This window comes from Pristis pectinata, chromosome 26, assembly GCF_009764475.1.
Source record: "Pristis pectinata isolate sPriPec2 chromosome 26, sPriPec2.1.pri, whole genome shotgun sequence".
Taxonomy (NCBI): Eukaryota; Metazoa; Chordata; class Chondrichthyes; order Rhinopristiformes; family Pristidae; genus Pristis; species Pristis pectinata.
In genome coordinates this window covers 1,737,086-1,764,373 of record NC_067430.1, presented here as the reverse complement: position 1 = coordinate 1,764,373, position 27,288 = coordinate 1,737,086, and the positions used below count along the sequence as shown (strand labels likewise).

General features: G+C 44.2%; 1 protein-coding gene across 6 annotated transcripts in view; it reads right to left on the bottom strand.

The window, feature by feature from the left end:
* The window catches only part of hspg2 (heparan sulfate proteoglycan 2), a 429,897-nt gene that overhangs the window by 212,122 nt on the left and 190,487 nt on the right, over positions 1–27,288 (bottom strand). For all 6 annotated transcript variants that reach the window (XM_052039638.1, XM_052039640.1, XM_052039643.1 and 3 more), the window contains exons 19-29: positions 26,642–26,728; positions 26,499–26,557; positions 26,083–26,156; positions 23,617–23,757; positions 22,539–22,721; positions 21,079–21,255; positions 16,203–16,321; positions 15,382–15,493; positions 15,007–15,117; positions 13,849–13,976; positions 11,847–11,933 (exon numbers count right to left, since the gene is read on the bottom strand). In XM_052039638.1, the coding sequence (XP_051895598.1) occupies positions 11,847–11,933; positions 13,849–13,976; positions 15,007–15,117; positions 15,382–15,493; positions 16,203–16,321; positions 21,079–21,255; positions 22,539–22,721; positions 23,617–23,757; positions 26,083–26,156; positions 26,499–26,557; positions 26,642–26,728 (1,278 nt within the window). The remainder of the gene's footprint in view (positions 1–11,846; positions 11,934–13,848; positions 13,977–15,006; positions 15,118–15,381; positions 15,494–16,202; positions 16,322–21,078; positions 21,256–22,538; positions 22,722–23,616; positions 23,758–26,082; positions 26,157–26,498; positions 26,558–26,641; positions 26,729–27,288) is intronic.

Below are 27,288 nucleotides of genomic sequence, written 5' to 3'. Positions count from 1 at the left end.
CTTTAAACCTCTTCCCTCTCATCTTAAACCCTTGCCCTCTTGTATACAGCTTGAATCACCATCCATGCATTGCCATTTCTTTGGATGTTACTCTAGTGGTTGGAACCTGGCACGCACTGCCTGAGAGGTTGTTGGATGCAGAAAATCTCACAACATTTAAGATGCATCTAGACAAGCACTTGAATCGCCGAGGCATGGAAGGCTGTGTACCCAGTGCTGGTAAATAGATTAGTATAGATGGGTGAAAAACACGATGATGCTGGAGAAACTCAGCAGGCCAGGCAGCATCTGTGGAGAAAAGCAGGTGGTATGGACTTTCTGCAGATAAATTACCTTCCTAGTGTAAACAACTTCCTTTCACTCATCCTATTAATAATCTGATTATCCATATTAAATCTTCTCTTTGCCTTTGCTTTTCATGGAACAATTCCAGTAACCTGTGTCTCTCCACACAAGTGAAATCTTTAATAATTAAGATGTTGCAGATCAGGAGGTCAGTTTCCACAGGCACCTGTTTGATACCCAAAACGTTGACCACCTGCTTTTCTCCACGGATGCTGCCTGGCCTGCTGAGTTCCTCCAGCATCATTGTGTTTTTCACCTAGATTCCAGCATCTGCAGTCCTTTGTTTCTCCAGTATAGATGGGGGTTTGATGGTCAGCATGGACGTGTGCCATGCTGACCATCTGTAGCTCTTTGACTCTTGAAATAAGTTTTAAGATGGAAAGGCGGAGGAAGGGCAGTGAGAACACAGAGAAAAAGCTGGTACACTGAGCTTTATTGGAATAAGAAGCCTTAAGCTGACCTGACCTGCTGAGCATTTCAGCACTTTATTTTACTACGAGTACGTGCGTGGTCTTGTTAACAACACCAAAGATGTCGATGGTGTTTCTCAGATGTCTAGCTTTCTCCGTGGATTTTCTAATATGGCTAATGGTCCTCTCAGCTGTGTCTCCTCCAATTTTGTATTGCTGTTCTCATCCCCTCGCCTCTCAACCAGAGAATCATAGAATCATAGAAAGTACGGCATAATACAGGCCCTTCGGCCCACAGACTTCACCTAAAAACTATCTAACCCCTTCCCCCCACATATCCTTCTATTTTAAATTCCTCCATATGCTTATCTAGCAATCTTAGCTTTCCAGCTTATTTAGAAGGGATAGGGTTCCTCACCTTCCTCCCTACCAGCCTCGACATCCAGCGGATCATCCCTCATTACTTCTGCCACCTTTAATGAGATTCTACCACCAGGCTCATCCTCCTCTCCCCTTCCCTGTCAGCACAAAGGGCCCAATTCTTTGGTTCACTCTTCTATCTCCACCAACCGCTCCCTTTCTCCTGGCACTTTCCCACACATCCACAGGAGATGCAACACCTGCCTTTTTACCTCGGCCCTTCCCACCTCAGGGATCCAAACAACCTCACCAGGTGAAGCAACGATTCACTTGTACTTCCTCCAATTCAGCGTACTGCTTTCAGTGCTCACAATGTGGTCTCTTGATCATTGGAGAAGTCAAATGCAGATTGGGTGACTGCTTTGTAAGGGTAAACATGGGCTTTCAGCTGCTTGTAACGTTAATTCTAAATCCCACTCCATCATTGGCCTCCTACGTTGTTCCAATGAAGCCTAAGGTAAGCTCAAGGAACATCTCACCCTACAGGCACATCTCAGCCCTTGGGCCTCAATACTGTATTCAACAACTTCAGATAACAAACCAATCCTGTTTGTTTTTGAAACGGCCAGTTTTGACTCTCCTGATCTACTGAGATCTCCAGTATTCCCTGTCCGTTTCCCAGCAACTGCTGTTCTGCACCTCACACACCCAGCATGTTGTTTTTGTTTTGTTTGCTCTAATTTCCTCGATTCATTTCTCTTGATTTCAGCTGTGACTAACCAGATGGCAGCTAAACCAATTGTGGCACCTGGACAACCTTGGTGTCCACTCTATCAAAGACAGTGCCTTTGTTCTCTCCATCCTTCCCCCTCTCTGCAATTAAAACAAACTTATTTTCATACTTTTCCAGTTCTGATGAAGTTCCATTTCTCTCTTCACAGATGCTGCCCGACCCGCTGAGTACCACCAGTATTTTATATTTTTATTTCAGTTTTCAAACATCTGCAATATTTTGCTCGTGAGCTCAAAGTGGAGCCCTGGTGCACTTAGAGTAATGCTCCCTCAGAATCTCTGTACTTGCACACACTGTAGCCCTGACCACAAAGATGTGTCTAATTGACCACTGTAATTCCTGATTGTTAACTCTACATCAATCAAAGGAACAAATGCATGAATGATGATATGAGATTTCACATTTAGTGTACAACTTTCCAGCAGCAGAATTGAAACACTTGAGTGAAAACAACTTGGATTAAATATAATGGATGTATGGAAGTGGTATATGCTCATTTTCTTGGATGGACTGATTGAACTTTTGAATTGAAAACAGACTAGTTTGTTGAAGTCAATAAATTATTAATCCAGACAAGTTTCTGTACAGATATTCCAACAAGACAAATGGAAAGGAACCAAGTGCATTGCTTGTGTTGAGGTAGTTACCTGAACTTTAGTACTGACTGAGATGAGCTACATTTTACTTTCACAAACTACATACAAAACACCTTCAAAACTTTTGACAATTACTTTGTTTGATGTTTTACACAGACAAGCACAAAAGACTCTCAGTCTATTCCCAATAACTCTGTACCTTACGCTCAGGCAAATAATGTTCTTAAGCACACAAGTTGGAAGTTTCATTTCATGCATGTTTCACAAAGGTGCGTACTCAGAAAACCAGCACAGAAGCACCTCAGTCTGGGATAATTTTAATCGGTATGGCTAGACGACCAAGTGTAATATAGAGGGGCACGTCCTTGACCTTCCTGTTTGGGTTGGAATAATGTTGACGACCGCCTTTCAGCAGCCGCAGGATGTCCAATGCAGATGTTTTTTTAGTCTTTTTCTTTCTGGTTCCTTTGTTTCTTTTCCTTGGGGGGCTATCGTTGACACATATTTTACTATGTGACTCAACTACTGGTGGGCTTTCAGACCTCTTCAGTGACTGTGCAGTTGCTGGGATCTCAGTGGCATCCCTCAGCTGGGATCCCCCCTTTGCAGAGATTCTCTTGGCAGGCATTGATGTTGGGAGGGGTCTTCTATCTGTAGATTTAAGCCGTTTGGTAACAGGGGACAATGTGGTTGCATCTAATCTGAAGAATGTCTTTCTCTTCCTGTGCACCGACGTAATATCACTCCTTGTTGACGATGGGTGCTTGATATTCTGCTTCTGAGGTCCATCGATACCACCTGTTGACGCAGAGGGCTTCACACTCGTACTAAGAAGTTGTGTAGCTGTTTTATTGCCATGTTTTGCTTTATCTTTGGGCTGTGCCGTTATTTTTTTGCCAGGTTTTACTTTAACCCGGGACTGCCCAGTTAAACTTTTGTCAGGTTTTGTTTTGCCCGCGGACTCTGCACGCATTTTATGACTGGATTTTGTTACAACTTTACCCCTGGCTGGGACCTTGATGCGATTTACAGTTTTCACATCTTTCACTTTCTCTTTCGATACCCGGGGATATGATTTCATGGGTTTCTCCAGCACAGCTGTAGGGGCTGGTTGAGCACGCAGATGGCTTGGTGCCACAGTGAAACCAGTCATATTTGAATACAACGTCGGTGAGACTAGATAGGGTGCGACGGCAGGTTTCACGGTTCTGGGGGCTTTCTTACCAACAGTTCTGCCTTTACCAGGCAGAGATTTATTTTTAGCCCCAACTTGCCTGTTCCCTTGGGCTCTGCCTGTAGATTGCACAGGAGAAGCTGTTGTTACGAAACGTGTTTGTACAGTTGGCAAAAGACCAACAGGAGTAGTTGGTTTCTTGTGAAAGTGAAATCGTTTGCCCTTTTTGTGTTCGGTTGTGTTTGGAGAGGGACCTTTAACAGGAGGCTTTGTGGAGACAAACCTTGAAGTTTCATTGTTGTTCCCATGAGACGTCGGCTTTAATTTCAAACTTGCTTTGGAATGCACCTTGTGGTGCTCTGGAGACGGATTTACAGGAAAGTTGGTGGGAGTCTTAGAGAGGTCAGGCTGATCACTATTGGTGTGAAATGCCCTCCTTTTCTTCAGCTCAGAGACTTCCTCTGCCAAAGCTGCAAACCCGTCGATGAGAATTTCCAGTCGTACTTGCAACGCAGTCAACTTGTCATCAAGGTCTATGTACTTCCACTGAAGTTCGGAAATGAGTTTGTCTTTAGAGGGCGCTGCCAACATACGGCTGAGGTTTCTCAGCTGATGGCTTAGATCATCTTGCCTTTTCTGCAAGTGCTTGAAGCCATCTTTCAGATCCAAGCCAGTGTTCTCTAACATTGCCAATCTTCTATTGAAGCCGATGGCAAACGTTTTCATTAAATGCCTAAAGTTAGAGGCTCGCCGCGTCAAGGTGGCCTTTTTAGTTGCATTTTTTAGTTTGTTATCATCTACACTGGAAGAGCTGCCCACATTTTTCACATTCCCAGTCGTGTTTCTGACTGTTGGAGATATGCCTGGCTTACCGTTACCTTGGCGATCGGCTGGTTCTGTTGTATTGCTAGTGAGTCCGGACCCACCTTTGGTAATCTTCCGGCAGTCATCTGGAATCACCTTCTTGGACTCCAGTATCACTGGCTGAATCCAGACCTTGCAGAATTCTGTCAGATTTCTTTTTAAAGGATCAAAGGTCTTGGTCAGCAAACAAAGACATCTTTTCTTTCTTTAAAGAAATATATAACATGGAATTTGACAATTTGGCCTCTGACTGGCAGCCGACTGGTTAGACTAAATGGGTTTTATTTTAAGCAGATCTCTTTGAGCTGCTGTAGTGGAGCACAAAGACGGGGTGGTGAAAACTCTATTGCTTACAACAATAGACATATTTCAGCCAGGTAGTTTTCTGGATACATACTTGTGTGGAAAGGCTTTATGCAACATCTAGTAGTGTTTGCAAGCTCTGACCAACAAGTAACCAACATGGAAGCCCCATGTTAGTGCACAGGTTAGTTAGCAGCAGAAGCAGAGGCAGCAAGAGCTTGATTAGGCAATGATTAAAGCAAAGGTCCCAGACCGGTCTGTACATAAAGGCCAATGGTTTTTGCACCATTGGACCTTCATCCTAACGCAATCACCACAAAAGTTAAAGCAAACTCCTACCCCGAATTAAGCAGTAATATGTATTAAGCTGAAGAGCAAACTCAGTTCTCATTCACAGAAGGCAGCACTTTTAAGAATGTGGACAGAGATAATTCAAAACATAATTCACTGACGAAACAAATAGAAGCACCTACTCAACAGAACACAGCACCTGGAACCTCACCTCCTTTCAATTACAACTGTAGAACTGTGTTCAGGAGTACTCATCGCTCATCTCAGTTACAAGGATGTGACTTTAAAAAAGACACAATATTTGCAATGAACTTATCAGCAGCCCACCAGTTTATTCACAACATTATGGATAGTACTCTCACAATACCGACTGCTTTATACACAAGGGCTTCAAAATAAAATCCATTTTCTTAGATGAAGTGAGTGAGGCTCAAAGCCTCAGCTACGGTGAGGAATAAGCTGCTATGTTAGGAGTGGCTGCAGTCTGTGCTGAGGGCTACCAACACAGACAAGTCAGACTGTTCAGTTGTAACCATGGCCTCCTTGAGGCAGTACAACTAGTTAGGCAATTTCAACTTTCTAATGAAAACCTGGTCAAAGTTAAAACAGAAACATCTTCAACATATCAGGACATCACAGTGGGAGAGTTAAGCCGATAGAATAGTACATTACAAGGAGTGGAATCATTTTTATGAAGTTTTCTGTGTTGGTTAATTTCATTAAAGGGTTTTACAATGATTTCTGTCAGCATCACTCTCTTCACTGCTTATCAGAAGAAAAAAAAGAACAGTTTAAAGAGCAATTCATTGTTCCACAAAAGGTATTAAATACTGCAGTGAGAGAACAGACCAAATCTTGATTAAAAAAACCCCACAAACATGGTGCCAATGGCTGCACAGAAGCTCAACAGGGTCTCCAACCAGGCAAACACTGCACCAATCGATCAAATCAGTGTACAAGTGCAGCAACTGCACTGTGCAGAGGCACCCCTGGTGCAACGCTGAGCTATTTATTTTAACAGGAGTACTCCCTTAAAACCTGCCCCATGCCTTTTGAAAAAATATGCTTGATTGAATCTCCAACCGCTGCCCTTAGTACTTCTCAGTGTGGGCACACTGCCAACAGTTAATGTTTACATATCTTTACTTCTTGGTGGGGTGCCCCAGCTCTTGGCCACTGAGGGAGCATGGTACACATGACTCACAGCCCAAGGGAACAAGTGGATCAGATAAGACTCTGTAAACCTGTCACATCCAGGGTGATCACACCAAGAGGGATGCACACAGTTTTGGTCTCCTTGCTTAAAATATGTTGGATTCACTTGACTGATTCACATGGCAGTTGTGTGTACGAGGAGAGACCGAGTGGGGACTGGGACTGTATTCTCTGGAGTTTAGAAGAATGAGAGGAAATCTCATTGAAGCCACAGAGTTCCTACAAGGCTCAACCGGGAGAATGTTTTCCCTGGTTTAAGAGTCTGGAACCAGTGGTCAGAGTCTCAGAATAAGGGTTAGGCTACTTGGGGCAGAGATGAGGAGAAATTTCTTCACGTAGGGGTCGGTGAACCTGGAGGGCTGTGAAGACTTTGTCATTCAGTTCTTGTGAAATACAGGTTGTAGATATCTGGATGTTAAAGGAATCACGGGATGCAGGGTTAGAAAGCAGAGCCGAGGTTGAAGATCAGCCATGAATCTGATGAATAGTGGAGCAGGCTCAAAAGGTCAAGTGGCCTACTCCTGCTCATATTTCATATGCTTTTATGTCATGATTGGCAACGACCTGAATGAGGTTTGATGAACATCTCCGTTCTCAGTGAGGACAGAGAGCTGCATGTCACTGCTGAGAGTTAGCCAGTGCTGTAGCCAGACTGTTCCAATACAGATTCAGAATTGACCGTGAAGTGGGAAATCATGCAGTGTGTCCTGCTACAAAAAGCAGACAAATGAGCACACATCAGTCTATGTTCAATCAGCAATGTGCTGGAAGGTACCTTCGACTGTTATCAGATGGCACCTGGACATCAACAGCCTGCTCAGCAATGATCAGCTTGGGTTTTGCCGGGGCTGCATTGCCCGGGCTGCATTGCCCCAGATTTCATTTCAAGAGGTGAGTGACTGCCCTTGGCATCAAATAACATAAAGGCAGATGATGTATTTCAAGAGGCGGATCACCTCAGCCCAGCCATTGTTGCACCAGTTCCTCAGGGCAAAATCCTAGAGCCGTGCATCTTTACCCACTCCCGTCAATGGTGGGAATTGGGAACAGTGTTCAGTTCCATTTGCGACTTCTCTGATAATGGTGTGGCCTATGCATCATTATCCATGGAGAGCTGTGGGCCCTGAACAAGCCAGAAATGATTCAACAGGCAGCTGGGCCACACCATCATGCTGAACCAGCTGTCAAAAAGTTTGAATGGTTTTGTGAATGTAAACATTCAAAACACAGCATTGGATGGGGATTAACTGCTGGCCCATCCAGTGCAAGCAACATCCCATCAGCACTGAGGGAAAGAAGTAAACTTCACAGTTTCACATCAGCAGCTCATGACACCTAAGTACAGAGTGGGCCCAGCACACAGTTGCAACCATGAACAAGGCACACCAGCACCTCCAGCTTCTTAGAAGTTTAAGGAGATTTGGCATGTCTTCGAAAACTCTGACAAACTTCTACAGATGTACAGTGGAAATCACTTGGTCTGGTTGCATCACAGCATGGGATGGAAACTCCAATGCAAAGGAACACAAGAGGTTACAGAAAGTGGTGGACTCAGGCAGTTCCATCATGGGTACAGCTCTCCCCACCATCGAGGACATCTACAAGAGGTGATGTCTCAGGAAGGCGACATCCATCATCAGGGACCCCCACCACCCGGGCCCTGCCCTCTTCTCGATGCTGCCATCAGGCAGGAGGTACAGGAGCCTGAAGACCCACACCTCAAGGTTCAACAACAGCTTCTTCCCCACTGCCGTCAGGTTCTTGAACCAACCTGAAAAACCCTGATTCTATCTCAGGCTATATTTCGCTCAACTTGCACTAATGTTGTTAAGTTTATTTTTTGTTTCTTTGTTTATTGTGTTGTGAAGGTTATGTATAATTTCTGTTAATGTAAGTTTATGTATCTTATGTTTGCCTTGTTTGTACTGTACTGTGCTGCTGCTGCAAAATGTTTATTTTCATGGCATTTATACCCAGGGTATGTATGCCTGTGACAATAAACTTGAACTTGTGTGATAGACTGAAACAATTGATAGGCATTGAGCTTTAACAACACTTACTGAAATATCGTGCTTACAAAACTGTAGAACTGTTCCCTTGCAACTGCAGGTCAGGGCAGAATGCTGGAATAGATGCTGTAAACTTTGTGTTAAAAAGGAAAGGCAGAGCGTTGAGTACCTGGAACATACTGCCTGAGAGAACGGTGGGGGCTGAGTCAATGACAGCATTTAAGACGTGTTTAGATGAGCTTGTGAATCGTCCAGGCATCGAAGGCGATGGGTCAAGTGCTAGAAGGTGGGATTAATGTGGATGGGTGCCCACCTTTGGGCTGAATGGCCTGTTTCCATGCTGCATGACTCAATGAAACATTTTTATATTGCTAATTAGCCCCAGTTGGACAATCGTGTCCAATTCTCTCGGCCAGTGCCTCGGGGAAGGTGCTATGGAGAATTTACTGGGATGAATGAGGGACATCAGTTACATGCTGTGGACATTTTCCTTAAGGCAAGGAACGTTAAGAGAATTTAACACAGGCAATCATGACCATAGCTGGCCCAATGGTCACACTGGCCCAAGAACGAGAGGCTAAATCAGAGAACCTTCCATGCAGCCTGTTGCTGTGATGATTCAATAATCAGTTTGAAAACGTAATTGGATAATTACTTGATAGGAAAAACGATGCAGTAATTGGGGAAAGGGCATGGCAAGGAGAAAAGGACTAATTAGTACCTCCGAAAATGGCTATGATGGGCTGCACCATTCTGTGATTTTCAGCCTCCAGGTGCTCAGAGATGAGGTGTCAGGCTTGAGGAAGCTTCGACTGCAATGAGCACTGAACAAACATAAGCAGGGCACGTGCTCTCCGTTCAATCCACCTTCAACCTCCAAACCACAGACCACAATGTAAGCAATCAAGTTCCTCCTTAAGCTGTCATTGTGGTCTACAGACCCAAGTTGGCACAACAATGTTTTGCTGTGGAACTTGCCTGGTTTCAGAGAAAAGGAACAGCAATTTGTATCCTGTCACTGAGGTGTTTACAGGTGAGAGAAGGTAAAATCAGTAAAAAAGGGAGGAAAAACTAGTCATAGTTTTAGAGCACAAACTGGTTAGGGGAATGAAGGAGACTGCTCAGAGTGGGTGAGAATAGAGAGGAGGATTGGAATTTCCTGCCATAGAACCTGTCATCAGGGACTAAACACTTATTTCAAACTAGATGGGTGTGGAAATGTCATTTGGAACACAGCTAAATGAAGGCCACATGCCATGACTGAATTCTCAACAGAGTGACTCTTTCAGGGAAGAACAACATGGCCTGCCCACTGGATCTGGCTGAGCATGAGAATGCATCAATGTCCTCAAAGCTTTCCTGAAAAAATACAACTTCCTCACCAAACCATGGGTGTCCTTGGCATGTGACCATTCACATTATCAGCCACACATCAACTAAGACACCAAACACCACAGATCATCTACTCACCACCCCGTCAAACACCATCTGCCCCACCCATGGCAAGGTCTGATGGTGTCACAGAAGACTTTTCAGCCACTTGACAATCCATGGAACTGGAGTGAACATAAATCTCCTCAACCCCGTGGGACCACCTGAGAAGGTGTGGCTTTTCTACTTTTACCTCAGATCTCCAAGCTAAGCTCTTCAACCTTAAAAGTTAATGGATTTTTTTGCTTGCAATTGAATCTACTTTGCAGCTGGTGAGTAAAATGTGTTATCCCCTTGAAACAGTGACACCATGTATGGATACTTAAATTGATTTCCATAAACTAAAGTTTAAGATTACGAAAGCTCCACGAGAGGCAGAAATGCACAGCGAACACACCACCACTAGAAGCCTTCAGTCCAGCCACCTGAGAAAGTTCCAGCTCACCAAGAAGCACCTGAAGGTCATCTAACTGCAAGTATTCAGGAGCTCCCACAACCAATTCCACCTATACCATGCAGAGCTCTTTGGCTTTTCCAGAGGAAGGCTAAATATGTCTGGTTATTATAAACCCCTCTTCACAGAAGCTGAAAGCCCAGTGTCTCCACCTGTGCTGGTCAAATGGAAGGTCCACTTTGACCAAGGCTTGCAACAAATCTGCTATAATTGGACATCTAGAATACCCTTTTACTTCTAAGAGACCGTCCAAATTTAATAATGAACCTAAAGTTCTCAAAAGATCCCCAACGGTGATGATTAATAACAACAAATGGAAAATACCCTGGAAGTTTTTCAAGGTAGATTAACACAGCCAAACTGTCCTTCCAGCTTCTGGCTTAGGACGTAAGGTAGTCTGAGTGTTCCTTCCAGTAATGACCCACATTTTGAATCCCAGCTTCTCCCAAGACTCTTCACAATATAGCATGCAGCAGACCCTGTTTAGCTCTCTTGTTTAAGGTTCTATAACAAATTATTTTCAATGAACGCACCTCAAATACAGTCAGTGCTCATTATGTTTCAGATCAACAGCACTACTGGTATCATGAGCAATGCTACCCATCACCAGCCACTATTTCCTGCAAGAGCTTTAAAAATGTTTGGTACCATTGGTTTATTTTCTCTGCAGGAAATTCCTTTCACTTCACCGGTTGATGAGACCTATATTATCTTTCTACAAGTTAATCTCCTGCATGCTCAACACACTGCATAGAACTTGGGAGAAGCTATACATGAAGAGACTGCTTCCAACAGAGAATGTCTGGTGTCATATTCCTGAATGGAGTTCTATCTTTGAAGGGTTTTCAATGGTATTCTGCTTTCTTTGGAGGAGTTAGCAGTGGAACTGGTGACGCACTGCACAGACCCTCAACTTTCAAACCTCCAAACCAATGACTGAGTTAAACAAACTCAATCTCGTTGGGGCTTTGTGCTGTCAGAAAAACGGGACAAACACCCTTCTCTGTCAGGGCTATAATACCGTAAACAGTGTGCTGAAACAATTATTCCATTGACAAAACTAAATTTAATTTGAGCTTTAACCAAAGAAAGCAGTCTGCAATTGAAAAGCTTAAACATATTTTAGGTTTTTAAACTGAATCTCCGAGTCAATGAGGAACAGTGAGCTTCCTTAACCCTTATATTTTCTGGCCAAAGGCCAACAAACTCAATCAACTCGGGGACTCACTTTGTAGACTCTGTTAGATTGAACCCTTTCACCGGAGGACCACAACGGTCAGGACTAAACAGCATGCTTCCTCAATGGTGAACACTTTTGTTCAGTTTTTGGTATTTTATGCCAAAGCCTTGTGGTGTATGGTGAGCAGCATCAACCACAGATGATGCCGAACTCAGGCTGAGCTCGGTACATTTTGGAACCGGTGAAGGGGTCAGTACATCTGATAAGATGCTGGTTCATGGAAATGACACCATTCTGGAAGTAGCTCCCAGTATTAGACTAAATATTTGAGCCCTTGGGAATGCCCAATTGGGAAAGATTGTAATGCACCATAAAAAACATCATGTTAAAGCAGGACTCGCGATGGTCCAGCGGACTATACCTCTCACAGTTCCTGCCTCCGAAGCCGCTGGGACAATTATTACACGTTGGCTCTCTGTCCGAGTCCAGGAAACAAGTTGATGAGAATCTGAGTGGAAAATAAAATGGTTACAAAAGTATAAGGCAACCACTCAGGCTTTTAGATCATTGAAATGTTCACATTGCATGTTGCTGGGCAACCAGTACAAGACTGAAGAGTATTTGAATAATGTAAACATGTTTTTAATGAAGTTCCTCCATTTTCGGCTGCCTGCAGCCAACTTAAAAATTCTCTCCCTTGTGTTAGGATGCTGGCTCAATGAACCTTGCCCAGAATGTGTAACTGCCGACCTGATGAGTGGGCTGGTTCATCGCTGTACAATCAGCTGAGTGCAGTTACACTGACATTTTCACCCCATGTCAGGAGAACACTGAAAGTAGCTCCCAAACAGAAGGAATCATTGACACAAATGGGCACAACCCTGAGAAGTTACTTCACACACAGGGAGTGTTTCACAAATCCTTACTCATCTCTCTGATCAGCTTAATGCTGACCATGTTAAATGCTTGGGTGTGGATTCCTCTTGGCAGCAGCAGGAGCTGGATTAGAACCGCCTTTTGCACTCTGCGTGTTTCCCTTTCCATTTGTTAGATTTTCTCTTCAGTTACAGCAAGAAGCAGTACCAACCACTTGCCCGCCATCAAAGTTCCAAAGGTTTCAGCTGATCACTTGACCCTGAAATTCAGCTTACTAATCGCACCACTCTCCTCCAAATCATCCACCTGCTGCTTTAACCTTCCAATGATGACACTAGCAACTTTTCTCAAACATTAATGGTCCTTCGTTACTGCGACTGGCTCCAAGCGACTCAACTTGATCCCTGATTATGCCAGTATTTAAACTAATCCAAAAGACATTTTCCTCAAATCCTAGAGCAACACAGAAGCTGCTGGAGGAACTCAGTGGGTCAGGCAGCATCTGTGGGGGAAATGGACACCGTTTCTGGTCGAGACCCTTCATCTGGACTGAAAGATAGAGGGGAGATAGCTGGTATAAAGAGGTGAGGGGGAAGGGTTGGAGCAAGAGCTGGCCAGCGATAGCTGGATCCACGTAAGGAGGGCAAGAGGCAGGTGAAGGAGGGGAGAGTGGGAACAGTGACAGAGGCTGGGTGGTGAGAGGTGGAGCAACAAAGGGCTGCCATTGGTGGAATCTGACCGGAAAGCGAGGTGGAGCATGGAACCAAATGAGGGAGGTGGGGAGGGGCAGCTGGGAACTGTAGCGGGAGGGGAACCAGTGGGAGGAGTGTGCCCGTGATGGGCCGATGGGGTAGGTGGAAGAGGGGAAAGAAACATGGTGAGGGGGTCTGGGGTGGGTGCAGGAAGAATTGGGTAGATCAGGGGAAGCAGGAAAGGGACAGAGGGGAAGCAGGTTCCCTGATATTGGGGAATTCAATGTTCACGCCACTGGGTTGTAGACTACCCAGGCAGAATACGAGGTGCTGCTCCTTTAGTTTGTGTTTAGTTCTAACTCTGCTTCTGTGCCAGTTTCAAATTGCTCTCAATTGCTCCATCTTCTGAAGATTTAGCTACCTCCTGTTTAAGTACCTCCAACAATCTAGCCTCCACAAATCCCTGGGTAGAGAATTCCAGGAATACAACTTCAAGATGAAACTCCTACACAATTCAGTTTTAAATGACCAACCCCCTTTCTTGTAACTATAAAACAGGGTTGCTCATTTCATAACTATAAAAAAATCTTCTTTGAAAAATAAAACAAGTTATAGTTGAGAACCTGTATCTGGTGGGAGACTAAGGAGTGAGCTACAAAAGCAGGACATTATTTAGGCAGAGAGCACGGGGAATTCACAAGCAATGCTCAACTCCAGTCTCCAAGAAGAGGCAGTATCTTGGCTCATTTCCCTCATTTGTGATTGATAATTGACAATAGAGGCTGAACTAAATGATAATTACATCAATATTAATTGTAGAAAAATTAGCTTTCTTTTTAAAAAAAAGCCACTCACTGATTTGAGGGGGTGGTTCCCGGGCAGGGGCAAGGTCGACAGTCGTCTGGCTTTCCAACTCTGGCATCACCATAGAAACCTGGCACACACTGCTCACATCTCTGGCCTTGGGTGTTGTGCTGGCATTTCTGTAGTCACATAACAAGAAAAACAAACTTCAATCACAGATGAAAGCATGCTGTTAAGATCTGTCAAAGACTGTTTAGATGGAAGACCATTTTGATGAAAGGTCTTTGACTGAAAATATTACCTCTGCTTCTCCTTCCACAGATGCTGCCTGACCTGCCAAATGTTTTCAGTATTTACTGCTTTTATTTCAGATTTCCAGCATCTGCAATTTTTTGATTTTAATTACTGTTAAGGCTGTTCCCCTGTTTGTATTTTCTCTCTTAACTGCCTCAATTCATAGATTTTGTTTCCTTGTTTGTGTTACCTTTATTTCATCACCCCCACAGCAACCCTGACCTCACTCTATTGGAGATATTCTCCCTATGCTATCTACCACACCCCAGCCTCTCAACAACTTAAAACTAATTTGTTTTCTCTCTTCCACAGTTCTTCAACTTGAAACATTAACTCTGTTTCTCTCTCCACTGATGCTGCCTAACTTGTGGAGTATTTACAGCTTTTTCTGTTTTTATTAGTTCACATTATAATCCGACAGAATAATAAAGATAAAAATCTGAAACAAATTGGGAGTGTGCAACATGAAATAGCAATAGTGCACAGACTTCAACAGAAAACAATGCTTTCAAATCCACTCTCTCAAAACAAAACTGAACACAGGGCTTATATTATTGGTCAGTGTCCAGTCAATCCATGCCTGAATGCTGTCCACTTGTGACAGGGACTGCTCCATTTAGGGGTCAATTTATTAACTGCCCCAGAGTTCAGAAGTAAATTCACTGTCCAGTTGCAGTGATCCAGACATTGAAATCTCAAATTACGTCACATAAACAACAGACCTTTATCCCGGGAAGTTTGTTTTTACAAAAATAAACAAATTTCCCAGGACAGAGATCTGTGCAGGGATGGACGAGTGAAGGCAAAGTCACACATCAAGCACAATAAGAAATTAGTTGCAGAAATCATGCCAGCAAAAGTCAGAACAGCCTGTGCAAGTAACACAAAAGAAAGGATTGTTTGATGAGGATATACCAGGCATTCTCCTGTTTCCACATCACAGTTGGAGTGACCGTTACAGTCACAGCGCTCGCATGTCCCCAGGTAAAGGCCACTTGTTGTCCGTGTGTAGCCAAAGTCACATTCCTGCACACAAGAAAGATCGTTCAATCACTCAGCAATGTTTTTTTGGAAATAAACAGAGTGACTCCTATTAGAAAAGGAAGTACGTAAAATGATTGCCACTACTTTTTTTCTGTTTGACAAAGAATTCAAACAACAAACTTCATCAACCACTATATTCTGTGTTCACAATTTTAGCAGCTCCTGCTCTCATGAGTGTGGCTGTGAAGCACATCGGGATGCCTCGGAGTCAGGAAAAACATTAAATGAATGTAAATGTTTTAGTACCTGGCATGATGATCCTTTGTAGCCTTCTGGGCAGACACATTCCTCAACCTCAACTGCTTGTTCTTGCCCAGTGGAATGTGGGACTGCAACATCCATACGGATCTGGGAAATTCTGTGAACAAACAACTGCAATTAATCCCCAAAAGCCACTGGATCTCTGCCGGTGGAGCATTGCTTTCTCCCTGGTTCACCACTACGTACGGACAGAATTCCCACCTGAAGCTTCTGCTTCCATCTAGGGTGAAATTTCTTTTCTAACACTTAACACACCTGAGAATCTACAAAGTAAAGGTAGCCACAGTGTATATAATTCTCAATGCTTCTGGGAAAAAGTCTTGACCCTTCCCTCTCTTTGAACGCACCACTTCATCACTTGGATACAGGAGTCAAGTCTCCTGTGTGTGTTACGTAGCCTGGATCTGAGGCGGACAAGCCTTCCCAGAAAGAGGAAACAGCACAGTGCATGAATAATAGCATAGAGAATTTGTGCATGAATTTTAGGACACAGAACCCTCATATTTGACTCTCATTCTTCAAGCTACTTTACGTCAGCACTGTACTTACAACTGATTTTAATTGTTTCTTTAAAATGCTTTAAAAGTTGGACCTTGATGAGAACTTTCTGATGCATCCTAAGGAGGCAATCAGCTGGAGTCAGTGTACACCAATAACCGACGTGAAGCCAAACGTACCGGTAACCAGTAAGGCTGCTGCCTCACAGCTCCAGCGACCTGGGTTCAGTCCTGAAGTCGGGGGCTGTCTGTGCCCTTTTGTTGGGCCCTACGCTGTGACATCTATTCAGGGATGTGTCAATACGTTACCTGGTCTCAGCTGCTTCTTCAGAATAACTTGCTCGGATCATGAAAAGGTTGACATCAGCCAAAGCCATTAGGAGGTGTTCTCTGGTGGAAGGTTGTCCATCTGCCCGGCGCCACTCTGTCTGAAAAATAATCAGCGTGATTTGTGAATGACTGAAAACTGACACAAGTGGCTGGCGTGGTTTTTCTTCACAAATCAAGCATTCAAGATAATGAAAAATGCAGCAAAATCCTATCAATGCGCAATGTTGTTCGAAGTCCTTGACCTATCAGCCTGAAATGCTTACTGTTTCTCTTGCTCTAGATAACACCTGACCTGCTGAATATTTACAGGGTTTCTGCCTTCATTTCAGGTTTCCGCCTTCATTTCAGGTTTCCAGCTTTCACTTTATCTTGCGTTTGTTCTCGTTCGGCTTTTCACCAGTATTTATTACACTCTCCAGCCATTGGATACTTCCTTGTTATAGGCAATACAATCCCAACTGAGGCCATTCATTTGGTGACAGAGAGTCCATTGCTGATGCTCAGTCAGCTTAAGGAATCCAGTGACACCAAGGTTACATGAAGGAATGGAGAGTTTTCCCTTTTCTGCTCAACCTCCTTGCTGTTGTGAGTGTTGTGTCAGTGGTCCAAGGGCGTGGGTTCAATCCTGACCTCCGGTACTGTCTGTGTGGAGTCTGCATGTTCTCCTAGTGCCCGTGTGGGTTTCCCCTGGTGCTCCAGTTTCCTCCCCCATCAGGGGGATCTGCCGGTCGACTACTTAGCTCCACGGGGTAATTTACAAAGAATCAAATGGGAAGTTGGTGGACACGTCAGGGAGAATAAACTGCAGGGCGAAAGGGGAATAGGATGACGGGAATGGGACTGCTGGGGGTGTTCAGCATGGATGAAGTAGGCCCAATGGCATCCTTCTGTGCCGGAATAAGTATGCGATGTTATGTTAAGTTGATTGAAATGACAGCACAAAGTCAGTCTTGCAACAAGCCAACTTGGTAGCTACACATTGGGTCAGGTCATCACTTACATCAGACCTGAGGAAAGGTGGTGGTCAGTGTGGTACAACTCAATTACACAATCCCCGAACTCACTGAGGAAGCAAATGCAGGAGATGTAGAAACCAGGTTATGGCTACGAGCCTGAGGAAGTGGAGCAGGTGCAGGCTGTGTGTTCTCTAGGCCGTTCAACTTTCACCAACTCAACCCCACGCTCCCTTTCTCTTCTCTAACAGTTCTTCTGTCAAGAATGTCCTCTGCAAATTTTTGAGCAAAATTTAAAGCTGCAGATCGCAACAGTGAATGAAGGCAGCTAACTACCAACTTCTCAAAGACCATACGTTTGTGTTTCCAGCATCTGTAGGGCACTGGGTTTGAAGACCCGGGGGGTCTCCCTACAAAGCACTCTTTCCAGCAACCTCCCATCTCAACCCCCAAAAGAGTACATTACCACCTGGGCCCGTGTAACCTTTATATATTACAATAAAAATAATAGAATCATATCAGGATACACACAGGTGGCACTGGCCCATGGTTAGCCCCAGCAATGATGTGTGTTAATCCGCTCCAAACCAAGGACAGCCCCAGGTGTTAATCTGCTTCTTCTCCAAGCCCGAGTGTTGGTCTATAACTACAACAAACACTGATTCATAGAAAACCAGAAAATAGGAGCAGGCCATTCGGCCCTTTGGATCTGGCTGATCATCACTTCTGTACATTGCTTCTACCTTCTCCCCATACCATTGCTCCCTTGGCATTAAATACACCCATCTCCTCCTTGTATATATTTAATGACTTGGCCTCTGCTGCGTTCTGTGGGAGAGTTCCACAGGTTCACCATGCCCTGGGTGAAGAATTCTCTGACCTTGGCTGTAAATGGCACACCCCATATCCTGAGGCTGGGACCCCGATTCTGGACTCTACAGGCATCAGGAACAGCTTCCTCTCATCTAGACTGCTTCACCCTGTTAAAATCTTCTGGTTCCTTTGAGATCCGCTTTCCTTCTCTTATATTCCTGTGAATATTGATCTAATCAACCTACCTCTCCTCATGTGAGACCTGCCATCCGAGGAATCACTCAAGTGAACTTTTGTTGCATTCTGTCCATGGGGAGAACAACCTTCCTCAGATCAGGAGATCAGAAATGACACACAGACCTCAGATCTCACCCAGGCCCTGTGCGGCTGCAGAAAGACATCCTGGTTCCTGCACTCAATTCCTTTTGTAAAGGCCAACACACCATCCTAACTGCTTGCTGCGCAAAAACACTTACTTTCAGAAAATGATGTACAAAGACACCCGAGCTCTCTCCCTAATTTATTGGATAATAATGCCTTTCTGTTTTTAGGACCAAAGGGGATAATCCAACTTTTATCAGTATTAAACTGCATCTGTCATGCATTTGCCCACCCACATCACTTGTCTAAATCACACGAGGGTTTAGAGTACAGCACAGAGACACACACTTCGTCCACCATGTCCACACCAACCTTTTTGCCATTTACATTGATCTTATTTGCCTATCTAAATGTCTCAAACACAGTAATCGTACCTGATTTCACCACCTCCTCTGGCAGCACATTCCAATATCAACCACCCTCTGTAAAGAAAAGCCTTCCCCTCAGATCTCATTTAAAACTACTTCCTCTCACCCTCTTGTTTCTGACACCCCTATCATGGGGAAAAAAGATTCTGACTACCTACCCTCTCTATGTCTCAAATAATTTTATATACCTCTATCAGGACACCCCTCAGCTGTTTTCACTCTAGGGAAAACAAGTCCATCCTCTCCAATCTCCCCCCATAATTAGAGTCCTCTAACATCCTGGGGAATCTCCTCTGCACTCCTTCCAGCTCCATCACATCCTTCCGGTAGTGACCACCAGAACTGCACACAATGTGCCCAGTTCAGTCGAACCAGTGTTTTGTAAAGTTGCAACATATCCTCCTAACTCTTTTATTCTATGCCCCAACGTACGAAGGCAAGCTTGCCACATTCCTTCTTCACCACCCTATGTACCTACTTTCAGGGAACTATGGTCTTGAATCCCAAGCTCCCTTTGTTCATCAACATTCCTTGGTGTTCTACCCCTATTCAACTTCCCAAATGCATCACCTTGCACTTGTCGGGATGAAATTCCACCTGCCGAAGCTCTGCCTAACTTTCTATCTGATCTTTATCCTGCTGTAGCCTTAGACAACCTCCCTCACTATCCACGTTTCTTTGCATCCTCCTCACAGCTCAAATTCCACAGCAGGATTGTGTTGTTTGCAAATATGGAGATGTCACATTTAGCTCCCTCATCCAAATCACTGATATATTTTGTTAATAGTTGGGGGTCAAGCACCCAACTAGTCATTTTGTGCCACCTGGAAACAGACCCATTTGTTCCTACTTTTAGTTTCCTGTCTGTCAACCAGTTTCCAATCCATGCCAGTACATAGCCCCAAGCCCATGTGTTGTGCACTATCTTTCTCAAGGACTAAAGCAAAAGCCTTCTGAAAGTCTAAATACACCACATCCACTGGTTCTTCCTTATCTATTCCACTCATTACGTCCTCAAAAAAACTCCAGTCGATTTATTATACATGACTGCCCTTTCATAAACCCTCCAATCCTGTCAATGCTTTCCATGTGGACGGTACTGCATCTTTTGTAAAGGTTTCTACTATTTTCCCCACTACTGTCCTGTAATTTCCTGTTTTCTTTCCCTCCCTCCTTTGTTAATTAGTGGTCTCCATTTGCCAATCTGTCGGAACTGCTCCAGATTCTAAAGAATTTTGGAAGATGATGACCAAGGCATCCGCTATTTTCACCCTCTTCCTTTAGTTCTCTGGGTTGTAGACTAACAGGTCCTGGAGAGTTGTCAGCCTTTAGCTCCATTAACAGTGAATTCCTTCCGTTCCTTCCTCTTACTGGAACATTGATGCTTCAACATACCTGGCAGGTTTATCTGTGCTCTCGCATGTGAAGGCAGAACCAGAGGATGTGTTTAATCTTTCCGTCATTTCTCAGATCCCAGTTACCATTTCACCCACTTCCGACAGCAGGGGACATCGATCTGGCTTTCCTAATCCTTTATTCTTTGCACTTTTATTGAAGTCGTTACAGTCAGTTTTTATGTTCCCTGCAACCTTACTCTCATACTCCATCTTCCCGCTCTAAATGAATCTTTTTATTCCCCTTTTGCTGAATTCTAAACTTCTCCCAATCTTAAGCTCTTTGCTTTTTCCTGACAATTTTGTACATCTTTTTGCATCGAATACTATCTCTAATTTCCTTCATAAGCCTTAATTTAGCCTTATTTCTCGACTTGTTTTGTACCAGACAGGACAGAATAATTACTGTAACTCATGCATGCATCTATTGCATGTCCTTGTTAACCCATGAAGTAAAGTTCCCCAATATATCCCAGTGAATCATCTGGAGCATCACCCAAGTCCTTCTGAGGCACACTGGCTCCCTGGTAACGTCCTATGGCAATTGCTGATGTCATTAACATCTCTATAACTGCAGAATACTTCAAAATTACTGAACAGTCTAATCTAGCCCCTCAACACAACAAGGTGTAACCCACATATGTTCTGCTGCCTGTTAACTAATCCATCACCTCACATTTCAAGCTGGTTGATGGATTGAAAAGACACATGTAAAGTCATTTAGACAGATAGTTAACTAGATAAGGTGTAGAAGGATGTGGTCCGAATGCAGGCAAATGGGATTAGTGTAGATGGGTAAGAAGGTCAGCATGGATGTGATGGGCTGAAGGGCCCATTTCAGTGGTGTCCAACTCCATAATGAGCATCATCATCAATTTTAATAAACAAAGAGGCTCCTCTCCACACCAGTGTACTTCAGATCCATTGGAATAAAATGACAACCTACTTCTTTAAAGGGGACTGTAATGGTGGTGTGTACGCCGTGTTCCGGTCTCCTGGTGTAGTGCTCCAGGAAGATGTTGTTGCCTTGCAGAATTACATCTGGGAGTCCAGTGACAAGTGAGGCACCAGGAGAGATTCTGTGCAGGATGGTGTACTGTAATTTCCCTCCATAAGAAGTAACCTACAGAAATTGATAAAGGCGAGAATGCAATCAATAATGTTTAAAAAGAAAAGGCAGGAACTAGCAAATGTAATTTGTTGGAAATTTGCAAATCCAAGCACATGTTGAGCAGAAAGAGCCAAGATAACACCTCTGGGAGCCAGGCATTTCAACAGAATAGGAACTGAACAAACACTTTTTCTCTATAATTAAGGTAAGTATTAAATTAAGTACAGAAACACGTGCACAGTCAGGGGGCATGGAGACTATTAGATGATGTCTGCACAGATAACATTCGTCATTCTTTGTCAGGAGGTCTTTACTCAGACGTTGAAACCACTTGCCTTGTGCCCTGGACAGGACCCTGAATGAGTGCATCAGTTCTCGATTCATCAGTTTTCATTAAGATTTTGTTGTGCAAATCTTCACTTAATCCATCAGAAAAGAGGTATCAGCAAGCAGTGAAAATAATAGTGAGGGACGAAACACAACAGGTTGTAAGCTGGTAAGTGTGAGCAATGTACCTCATTCAAGGGAAGGGAAGATCAGTCAAAGAACATAATGGAGGATAGTCAATGAACAGGCTCTTATTTCCTTCACCATTCCCATATTTTGGTAATTGGTTTGTTATTGTCATATGTATTGATATACAGTGACAAGCTTTTGTTTGCATGCCATCCACACAGATCACTCCATACATCAGTATACCGAGGTAGTACAGAAGGAAAAGCAATAACAGAATGCAGAGTATAGTGTTATGGTTACAGAGAAAGTGCAGTGCAGGTAGTCAAATAAAGTACAAGGGCCATGATGAGGCAGATTGAGAGATCAGGAGTTCTTTCCACTCAGGAGTCTTACAACAGCAGGACAGAATCAGTCCTGGAGCCTGGTGTTTTGTTTTCTCAAGCTTCTGTCTGATGGAAAGGGGCGGGAGGGGACTTTGATTATGCTGGCTGCTTTCCTGAGGCAGTGGGAAGTGTAGACAGAGTCAATGGAGGGGAGCCTGGTTTTTGTGGTAGACTGGGCTGTGTTTACAACTCTCTGCAGTTTCTTGTGGCCTTGGGCAGAGAAGTTGTTGCACCATGCTGTGATGCATCCAGCAGAGATGGCCGTTCAGCCCACCCATTCTGTGCTGGCTCTCAGTGTATTCCAGCCTAATTAATACAGAAAACAAAAGTGGGATCGGGACCAGACTGGGCCTCATAGCCACAAGCCATAAAATGAAGGCTAAACTTTTTTTGTCGTGACTCTTTCGTGCTGCAGGTCCACTCGCAATGGCAAACTGAATCAGGAGTCTCATTTACCTTATCACCTTTAAATCTCTCAGGTAGAATCAAATAGTAGATGTCTCGAGGGATTGTGGCAAAAGCCGTAAATGTCAGTTCGTTCGAGGCACTGAACCGGATTCCTTCAGTGGTCCTATGAGTGTCTGCCATATTGGTCAACATGTAAAGACTCCTCTCCTGTGCATCAAAAACACCCCGCACCTTGTGAAGAACAAACAGCACAAATAAATAATGGCACAACCAGAAAACTACTGGCAAATTCCATCTGCCAAATGTATTTACAATTACTTTGTGAAGTACTGAGATGAAAAGTAATTGTATTACTGTTACATATATCTGGCTCACATCTGAGTACAAAATCCTGTTTTGCGAGAGCACAGTGCATATGAGACACTGAGTGCAGATGCTGGAAATCTGAAACAAAACCAGAAAATGCTTGAAACACTCAGCAGAGCATGCAGCACCTATGGAAAAAGAAACAGTTAACTTTTCAGGTCGAAGACCCTTTGTCAGAATCAGTTTTAAGACGCTGAATATTTCACTGTGAGCTTTTGAATTCACTTACAGTTTTCTTAAACAAAGTACCTTCTATAATATCATTCACTAGCCTCAGAATCATGAAAGATTAGCCAATAAAATCATCTGGATTTTCTCTCATGGTTGTATATCATTGCAAATGGCAGTGTAGCTGTTGAAAAATTTAGATGAAAAGTTATTGCAAAACCACAGCTACTTGGATAATGACAAAAATCATTACAACAGAAAACATTGCAAAAACTAGTGCTCAGTTTTAAACTCCTGTACGAAACACACAGCATCCACCATCAGAAGCACCTCAGTGCAAATTGCTCACTTAACGCAACGTACAGGAAAGAAATGAGGGAACACTTCTTGAATGGAGAACAACTAACAGTGAATGGTCAAGCAGTTTTTCCCTGCTAACATCCTCAATACCTATCCTATGCCTCATTGAAAAATGCAACCAGCAACGTAGTTGTGAACCAGATCAGATTCTGTTAAAGCAAATCTAAGAATTGACCTTTCCTTGAGAACCAGGAACCACTTCAGTAACATACAACAGTGCTTATGGACTAACCTGGTCTCGGTGCCAAGATGAACTGGCACAGTCTTTGCTGTTCCCCATGCAGAAACATTTCAGGCAACCATCCACATTGGAGTCATCTAAATTGAAGGATCCCTTTGAGCATTCATTACAGAATCTTCCAACAACGTTGGTCTGTAAGAGAGCCAACACAGCAAGAGCTTTATAACAGCTGTGTGCCAGACCTGGACCTCTGATTTACCACGTGTACTCAGATTCAAAAGGATGAGACCCAACAGAAGGGCGCACTTGATGGCAATCCTTTGGTCATAACAAAATTCCAAAGGCAAGGCTTGATTCATCAAGTCAAGTGTATTATTCCTGCATTTCACACACTCAGAATAATCACTATCATTATATCATCGAGACAAAACAAGTTGTGAAGATTGAATGGAACTGCACAAAAGAGTGCAGAAAAGATTCATGAGGATGTGACTGGGACTGGAGGGCTTCAGTTATAAAGAGGTTGAATAGGTTGGGACATTTCTTTCTGGAGCGTAGGAGGTTGAGGGGGGATCTTATAGAGGTTTATAAGATCATGAGGGGAGTAGATGGACACAGTCTTTCCCCAGGGTAGGGGAGTCTAAAACTAGAGGGCACAAGTTTAAGGTGAGAGGGGAAATATTTAAAGGGGAGCTGAGGGGAAACTATTTCACACAGAAGGTGGCGGGTATATGGAACGAGCTGCTAGAGGAGGTGGTGGAGCCAAGTAATATTACGGGCTGTGAGGTCCTGTAATTTCAGGATTGTGAAATTCTAATATCAGACAAGATGGAATCAGGGCAACTATTTCATAAAATTTAAGTAGATAAATAGTTTCAAATGAAGACAGCAAAAAATTATGACTGGGTCCGTGTGCTAATGAAGAGAGAGCAAAGTTGAGTTTGAATACAACCCACTGTTGAAGAGAAACAAAGGACTGCAGATGCTGGAATCTAGATGAAAAACACGATGATGCTGGAGGGACTCAGCAGGCCAGGCAGCATCCGTGGAGAAAAGCAGGCGGTCAACGTTTCGGGTCAGGACCCTTCTTCAGGACTGAAGATAGGAAAAGGGGAAGCCCAAAATATGGGAGGGAAATGCAGAGCAGTGATAGGTGGACAAAAGAGGGGAGGCGGGGTGGGCACAAAGTGATGATAGGTAGATGCAGGTAAGAGATAGTGATGGGCAGGTGCAGGGGAGGAGGGGAGAGCAGACCCACCGAGGGATGGGTCAAAGGTAAGGAGGAGAAAGTGGGGGGGGGGGGGGGGGAGAAAAAAGAGAGAGAGGCTAGGAAAGGGAAGAAAAGAAGCATGGTTGGTGGGGGTATGTGGGGGGATTACTTAAAGTGGGAGCACACTGTTGTAAGAAGGAACAATGTCAGGGTTAGTACTACCTAACCAGTATGAATACAACATGGCTGGATGGAATGGTCAGGTTCAACATCGGGTGCACTAAACATCCAGCTGTGAAGAGACCAAGAAGCTGGAGAACACAGTCACAGACTTCTGAAGCTGGTAAGAAAAGGAAGAAGAGATTGCAAGCAGGAGAGGGTGGGAGTGGGGCAAGATGGGTGTGGGAGGTCAGACAGCCACAGGTGGAGATGGCTCTGAAGTACGTGTACATGAGCATGCATGCACACAGAACGAGGAGAGTATTTGGCCAAGAATGCAGAGGATTTTCAAATCACTACTGGCATACAATCGATTTCAGAATTCAGCAAACATCAATACAAAATATAAAATGTGCTTTTTTTTTTTGGAACACAGAGCCACAATTGAACCAGATATGTAAAACAATAAGCGTGATGTTAAATCCATAGGCCAAATACTGTGGTCACAGTACAAAACAGGCCCTTCAGCCCATCATGTCCATGCCAACCATCAAGTGCCAACTATACCAACCCATTTACCAGCACATGGTAGATAGTTTTCCATGCCTTGGTGATTCAAATGCTCATCCAGATGCCTTTTTAAATGTTGTGAGACTATCTGCCTCCACCACCCTCTCAGGCAGTGCCTTACACACTCCAATCAAAATAAGCTTCAGATCCCCTCTACCACTCTTGGTCCTTGCCTTAAAACCATCACCTTTGGTTTTAAATGTCTCCATTATGGGGAAATGTTTCTCACTGTCCATCCTATCTATGGTCCTCATAATTTTGTTCACCTCTATCAGGACCCCCTCAGCCTCCTCCACCCTAAGGAAAACAAACCCAGCCTACGCCGTCTCTCCTCATAAATGAGACGTTCTATCCCAGTGATGTGGTCAGTGATTCAATGGCCATGACTGAATCAAACATGTTCCTCAAAACTACTTCTGATGGGAACCTCCCGCTGTTGCCCAAGCTCTATATAACCACTGTCTTCTCCAGTGGATGTCCAATACAATACCACCAACGCTACAGGCCACATCCACCAGTGCTCATCGGCCACATCCACCAGTGCTCATCACCCCCTCTGCCCAAGCATTGAAACGTACCTTACACACACAATATCCTTCGAATGGTTTTGTGATGTCAGTTCCTTTGCTGTCACACTTTGCAATTTCACCTGCTTTATTATAAAACAAGGAACTTTACTCAGAATTATAACAAAGATTGTCAAGGATACAAGAATTATAATTGGTAATGTTTTCTACATGTTACCACCCATTTCCTGAATATTAGCAGCAACAAACTGATGGCTGTTCATTTACACTGGCATCCCAGACTGAGAGAATGTTTTGTTTGGTCTCCAGTGCTCTCACCATCCACTGGATAAATTTAATTGAACTCTGATAAAAATATTTATGTTGAGCTACTGATCTAGAGAATACAATTCATCTCGAAGAGCAAGAAAATCAATTTCCCCATTTACTCACTCTGTGGAGGGCGTGCAGAGTTTCCTGGAACTTACCACTTGATGTGCATTTTCCACCTGGAATCATTGGGTTTCCAGTGTAACCAGCAGCACAACTACAAAAAACAAACACAGTTTAAAGCAAAACCACATGGTTGCTGCGAGGTCAGAGAAGCAGACTGTGGTCACAATGCACCTACGTTTCACATCTTCGCCCAGTGTAGCCAAGACGACAAGCGTCACAGGTGGGACGCCCATCTGTATCCAGGAAGCAGCTATCCGAAAACCTACAGGCAAACACAGACAGCAATCAGGGCTCTGGGAGCACTAAACCCTCCTCACATCTCACCTGGTTGCATTTCTGGGGGAGCCTTCAGTTAACCCTGCATCCTGATGCCTTAACACCATCACTCAGACCTCAGAGTTCTAGGTGCGCTGGTCACAAAATACAACTGGATGTGCTGGGGGGTGGGGGGGAGAAGAGGTGGGTGGGGCAGAGGTGTGTTGGGGAGAAGAGGTGTATGAGGCAGGAGGAACATTGGAGGGCAGTTGGTGTAGGGAGAGGGAAGAATGGTGGGGGGGATGAGAGAGTGTGCAGGGGCAGGGGGGGAGGAGAAGGATGCAGGGGAGAGGGGATGGAGAGTGCTGGACCCTGATGGTGTGGAGATGGATGCGGGGTGAGGGGAGAGGGGAGAATGGGGGAGAAAGCGGCAGGGGAGGGTCAGTGGGACGAGCAGAGAGCTGGAAGGCAAGCGAAGTCAATAAGGCGAGATGGGGAACATGGAACAAGTCCAGTCATTGGTAAACTAACTTCTGTGGGAAATGTGCAAGTGTTTAAGTTTTAGAA